The sequence below is a fragment of the Capsicum annuum genome, chromosome 8 (assembly GCF_002878395.1).
Source record: "Capsicum annuum cultivar UCD-10X-F1 chromosome 8, UCD10Xv1.1, whole genome shotgun sequence".
In the NCBI taxonomy this organism is placed as follows: domain Eukaryota; kingdom Viridiplantae; phylum Streptophyta; class Magnoliopsida; order Solanales; family Solanaceae; genus Capsicum; species Capsicum annuum.
In genome coordinates, this window is record NC_061118.1 from 148,541,686 (window position 1) to 148,547,568 (window position 5,883).

A 5,883-nucleotide genomic window follows, 5' to 3' on the forward strand; every position below is an offset into this window, starting at 1 on the left:
CACAAAAAACCCGATTCGGCCTAGCAGACTAAAACAACACAACACATATCCACCAATCAGCTAAAGCAGGCCGTCACAATTATACTCACAGAAAACAAAACACTACAGACAAAACAGTAAAATAATAACTATTAAAAGTATGCATACAGTAACAAACTAAAACAAACTACTAGCAGGGAAATTAGAGCACACTAATGGCCTAGCACCAAGGACAACAAAACCAATAGTAAAAAGCAGTGCAAACTACAACAACAGACAGTCCGAACAGATTAAATGCAAGTCAAGACATGGGAAAGTAATAGTAAAATTAGTACGAAGAATGAAATAGCAAAAGGGTAGCAAATTGATGCCGAAATCGGTCGCCGAGATAGTCTCGCCGGAGCTTCACCAGAAGTGTCGCCGGAGTCAGATCTGATACTGGCGGAATCAGATCCAGACAAAACCAGTCAAACCTTCAAATGGGCCCACCGGAATCGATCACTTGCGACCAGAGCAACGCCTGCCTATGTTGCCGGAGTCTAGCAGGCGATGACCTTGACTACCGGCGAAACACTGGTTGGTTTGAGCTACGGAGAGTGACAGGGAAAGGGAGAGAGAAGAGGGTAGAGAGAACTGGGGAGAAAGAAAGAGGGAAGGAGAGAGAGTATGCTTACCTGTTACCGGCGCTCCGACGCCGTCGCCGGCGTCAGCCGGTCAAGGGTGTCGTTGGGTTAGTGAACATTAAAACAGTAAGTGTTAGAGAAAACGTTAGCTTTTCGTGTTTCGAGTTTGAAGTGTACAAGCAAAATATCAAAAACAAAAAAAAATAAAGATCATTAAATTATATATTATAGAATAATAGTAATTGAATACATTCATTTTAATTATTAAATAAATTAATTGATTCATGAAAAGAATAGAAGAAAAAAATTAAAAAAAAATTAAAAATAAAGAAAAAGACAAATAGAAATGGAGGTCATAGAGAGGTGCCACATCACCTTCTCCATCTTTCTCCTTTATTATTATATATAGATTTATAGTTAAAGTGGTGTTTGAACATACTTTTTGTAATAAATAGTAGAATTTTCTTTTAAAAATCATGAGACGTAATTTAAAGATGATATAATTTAGGAACCTATAATTTAAATAGGGTTATTTGTCAAATCACCCTTATTTTGGTCAAAGTCTGGTCCAAACCTATCATTTGCACCCTATGTCTATAATAAGCTTATTTCGATTTGAGTTAGCAATCCGAATAAAATATCAAAAAAATGGTGTAGATTTAATCTGAAGAAAAAGAAATAAAGAGATTAGACAAGACAATAAAAAATCATTGAAAGAAGAAATCTAAAAAAATAAATTCATACTTTCTAATTAATTTAAAAGATAAAATAAAACTAAATAGATCCACTTCATTTATCAATTTATCAATTTATCACAATGAATTATATTTGTACGATACACTGTTGTCAATATAAATATTAAAAAAAAAAATTCAATTGAAAACAATAAAAAAGGGACTAGTGTTGGATTGGCAAAAAAAAAAAAAAGACTTGTGTTGGATTGGCACTACAAATATAATTCCAACCAAATAAAATAGATAGAAAAAAATATAGATGAGAGAATAAAAAAAGAATAAGTGGAAAACAAAACTACAATTACCGCTAAAATATATCCGCTACAATTCGATTATTGCATACAAACGCAATTGTCAAACAGGGGAATTGTGGTTATTAAGATATGATAAGATAGGGTCGTCAAAATCACTAAAATCATAACATAAAAATGCTTCGAAAACTTCTTTTTTTTTAGTCCAACAAGACGGTAAACATAAAATCAAAAAGAAAAAAGAGAAATGAGACTTTGATTTTGATTGAATTTTCTATAGCATATATTTTATTTAACCTTTATAAAAAATGAAAAAAATTTCTTGCTGCTTGAATATTAACTATTCTATTAAAATGAAATATTACAACTATAACAGGCATTTTTGTTTTCAAATTCAAATTAGTTGGAAGGATTCTACTAGATTAGAAGTCCTTCTGGCCCCTTGTGACTGTGAATTGAATGAATAAACTGATGAAATCAAGAAATAATTCAACTAATAGTTCGAACCAAGAATAAGAAATGAGAGAACGAAAGTCGTCTGGGTTCACGAAAAATTTGTGGCTAAAAAGTAAAAAAGATATATCAAAGTAGTTCTGATGATTCAATAATCTTATTACTTCAATCAGAAGTACCTTTAAATAGTTGAATAAAATTTTCATTATGTAGATACAATTTAAATAGTAGCTTAGAAAGTGTCATTTGTGCAAATATCCCTAAAGTCCAAGTGTTGTTAACCCGAACCGGAAAGAAATAAATAAAACCCTAGGTACCTGTTTAAGGGTATATAAAGAAGACGGCGGAATCAAAGCAGCCTCCCACTTGCCAGAATTTGAAGCGGAAGCAGAGCCACCCCACTAGTCTCCCTTGCAAAATTCTCAGTTCTTCTCTCCATTCTAAGGTAATAATCTCTACCACCCCAATGATAATTTTGGGTTTCTCTTCTTTTTTTTTCTTTGTAATCTAATGAATTTTTTTATTTTATTTTTTTTGTGTGTATGTGTGTTTAAGAAGAAAGATGGCAGCATATGCAGCAATGAAGCCAACAAAGCCAGGACTAGAGGACCCACAAGAGAAGATTCACAAGATTAGGATCACTCTCTCCTCCAAGAATGTTAAGAATCTCGAGAAAGGTGAACATATGTTTTATCTCTTTGTGTTCAATTACATAAATAGCTGGTTTTGTTTTTATGTCTGAATTGTAAACTCATTTGGATCCATGACAAGTTATGCCCTTTCAAACAGCAACAACAACATATCCAGTGAGATCCCACACTTGGGGTCTGGCTGTAATCATTTAGTCCCAATTGCCGAAGGTTTAAAGTTTTGTTTTTTGTTCTAGTTTTAAATAGAAAATGAGTAGAATTTTTTGGTGTAATAGAGTAATGAGATTGGCACTAGTCTGACTATTCTAGTGCTGTTAATTCAGCTTTTATATCCTAGAGAATTTTTTCTCTAATAAATCAACTGATGTTATTCAGCTCTTTTTTTTTTTTTTTTTAATTTGTCGTTGTTGTTGGTATTTAGATCAAAAGAGCAGATTCATAAGCCTTCCGATTCAAATGTTAGATAGTACCTGAAAAACGCTTTAAATTGGCCTATGGTTGTGCTTCTCCTCATTTTTTGTTATGCCTGTATTATGTGAACCACTATTTGATATCATCAATTCATTATGACTGGAAATAGGATACATTTGGTTGTTTTTTTCTTTTGAATTGTGTGTAAGTTTGGATCAATGCTGAAGATAAGACTAGTTACTATGTTAAAGATGCAAATTATTAGTGTGCTTACCATGAAGTAACATATTCTAGATACACTAATTAATGCTAAAAGTAGATTTTGAAGCATAGTTTTTTGGAACCATTTGCTTGAATTTCATTAGTCGTTTACTTACTTTGCTTTTTTGTTTTTATCAAACATTAAGAAGTATGCTCTTTCTTTATTGACCTAGTTTAAAACATGTAGTGTGCGCTGATTTGGTTCGTGGTGCCAAGGATAAGAGCCTCAGGGTGAAGGGACCTGTCAGAATGCCCACCAAGGTCTTGAACATCACCACAAGAAAGTCGCCTTGTGGAGAAGGTACTAGCCATTCCATACATTTAGTTGTGGTGTAGAGATTGTGTTGCTTGATGAAATTTGTCCCTTTTGACAAGTAACATTATGCGCTTTATTCCTCTCTGTATTTTCTTATATTATATATACCTGGAGATAGTTTATTAATAAACCAATCCAGAGGTTCTTGTATAGAATAGAGGTATTTATTGTTCATCTATCAACCCACTAATCATGAAAAGAATTAAGTTAGTTATTTATTTAGTTTGAACTGTTTACATTGTCATATTGAATGATAGTTAGTCTATGTAGTACTACATCTTCATAGTTCGTGCTTGTATAAGAGTATAAACTTGTGATCCAAGTGTGTTTGCTAACTACCATGAACAGTGAAAATAGAATTTGAAAGCTTGAGCAGTGTTTGGATCAAACAATGGATTTGTTTGATATACTTTCTTCTCAAGTTCATTTGAGACCCCATACAACCAAGTGGCAAGACCCTCCCACACTCTGTCAACCCGTGCTCACTAACAACATTTCCATTACATCCACTCATAATACATTTCAAGTGGCGCGTTGTTGCCTGTTTTCAGTGATGACGTTTGCTCTGCTGACTGCTTTTGATTCCTAGACTCCACTAGTTTCTATTTTTGAATGCTCAGAATCCATCTTAAAAGCTAACTTGCAGAATCTATGAAGGGTGGAGCCTTATGTTTCATAATATTGCTATGTGGTTTCATCAATAAAACTCTTCGAAAAGAGTTTATTCTTATCCCTTTTCTTCTCTTCCCCCCCAGGTACAAATACATGGGACAGATTTGAGCTGCGAGTCCACAAGAGAGTGATTGACCTTTTCAGCTCACCAGACGTTGTCAAACAAATCACCTCCATCACCATTGAACCTGGTGTTGAGGTTGAGGTCACTATTGCTGATTCTTAGATCCCCAATTTCCTTAGGTAGATGAATGTGCTCTGGAATTTTGGCCTGAAGACTTTATGTATTAAGTTTTTTGGAATTACAATTGTGCTGTTAAAAAGCTAGACTTTGATAAAAGTCAAGTTGTTTACTCAAGTTACTTGCAACTTTCATGGATTCCTACATTAGATTACTTCAAAAGTGCCAACTCTGGGGCAGTATTTGTTTACTTATTTCATATAGGCAAGCAAGGTGGTTTCTTTAAAACTTCCAATTTCCCAAGTGAGCCCAGTCTCAGTATACGACTGCTTTTTACATTTGAGATGTTTCTAAATTCTTGAGATGCAAATTTAGTCTTCTTTGCTAATATGCTTTAATTTTCGCGTCAGCCATTTTGTTCAAATGAGAAAATTGTTAATGATCGTGCTTCTGACAAGGTCTTTGGTTATTGAAGCCTCTTATCTTTGTATATAATTATCTAGTTAAAGTATATAACTAATTTCTTTGATATTATTGGTCCGACAAATCTCTTTAATATGATTAAATCCAAATGCTGCGTAGACTCAGCTTTTCTCAAAAGTGCTGATTTAAACAGTAAAGTGATCAAATCGAAAAATTTTGTTTCTTTATAAAATAAAGATAAAATATCAAATATCAAACTTAGAAACTTTAATACTCCTTCTGTTTAAAAAAGAATAACTTGTTTTGACTTGACATAGTTTTTGAATCGGCCTTAAATTAAAGTTGTGTCAAATGTACCAAAGACTTGACACAAAGTTTTTTAATCTTGTGGCCTTAAATTAAAGTTGTGTCAAATGTATCAAAATGCATTTTAGTCTTGTGGTCCTAAACATGTTATGTGGAAAGTTAAAATTAAAGTATTGCCACAAAAGGAAATGGTTCATTCTTTTTAAACGAACTAAAAAGGAAAATAGGTCTTTTTTTTTAAAACCGTGGGAGTAATACTTATATTTTACTACTTGGACATCTTCGTACAAATGTACAAAGGGTGACTATTTATGACCACCAAACTTAGTTCTTAAGTTGCCAAACTTAACTTTAAGTTGGCAATTTGGCCAATTATCTTAGGTATACAAATTAAAATTGCACAAGTAATTTTTGATGTTCAAACAATTTGGCTACTAACTATTATCTCTAATTAATCATATTTCAAACATACATATGTCATATGACATCCATATTATATAGCACTCCCCCTTGGATGTCCATTAAGAGATAATGTATCTCGTTCTAGGAAAATTCAGTGGGAAAAAGTTTAGTGAAGGAAAAAAAGTACACACATTTTGTAATACGTCTTTAATGTTGCCTCA

At 33.0% G+C, this 5,883-nt stretch overlaps 1 protein-coding gene across 3 annotated transcripts; it reads left to right on the forward strand.

The window, feature by feature from the left end:
- The first annotated feature begins 2,279 nt into the window (after positions 1–2,279).
- LOC107839358 (40S ribosomal protein S20-2) lies at positions 2,280–4,708 on the forward strand. 3 transcript variants are annotated; one of them, XM_016682806.2, is made up of 4 exons: positions 2,280–2,485; positions 2,599–2,717; positions 3,550–3,663; positions 4,434–4,708. In XM_016682806.2, exons 2-4 carry the CDS (start codon positions 2,603–2,605, stop codon positions 4,574–4,576), a joined length of 372 nt encoding a protein of 123 aa, XP_016538292.1. In that variant the 5' UTR covers positions 2,280–2,485; positions 2,599–2,602; the 3' UTR covers positions 4,577–4,708. The 3 variants fall into 3 exon arrangements, with proteins under 3 accessions (XP_016538292.1, XP_016538293.1, XP_047250497.1); XM_016682807.2 differs by having other exon boundaries at positions 2,296–2,485; positions 2,596–2,717; XM_047394541.1 differs by having other exon boundaries at positions 2,325–2,485; positions 2,603–2,717.
- Positions 4,709–5,883: the final 1,175 nt, after the last annotated feature.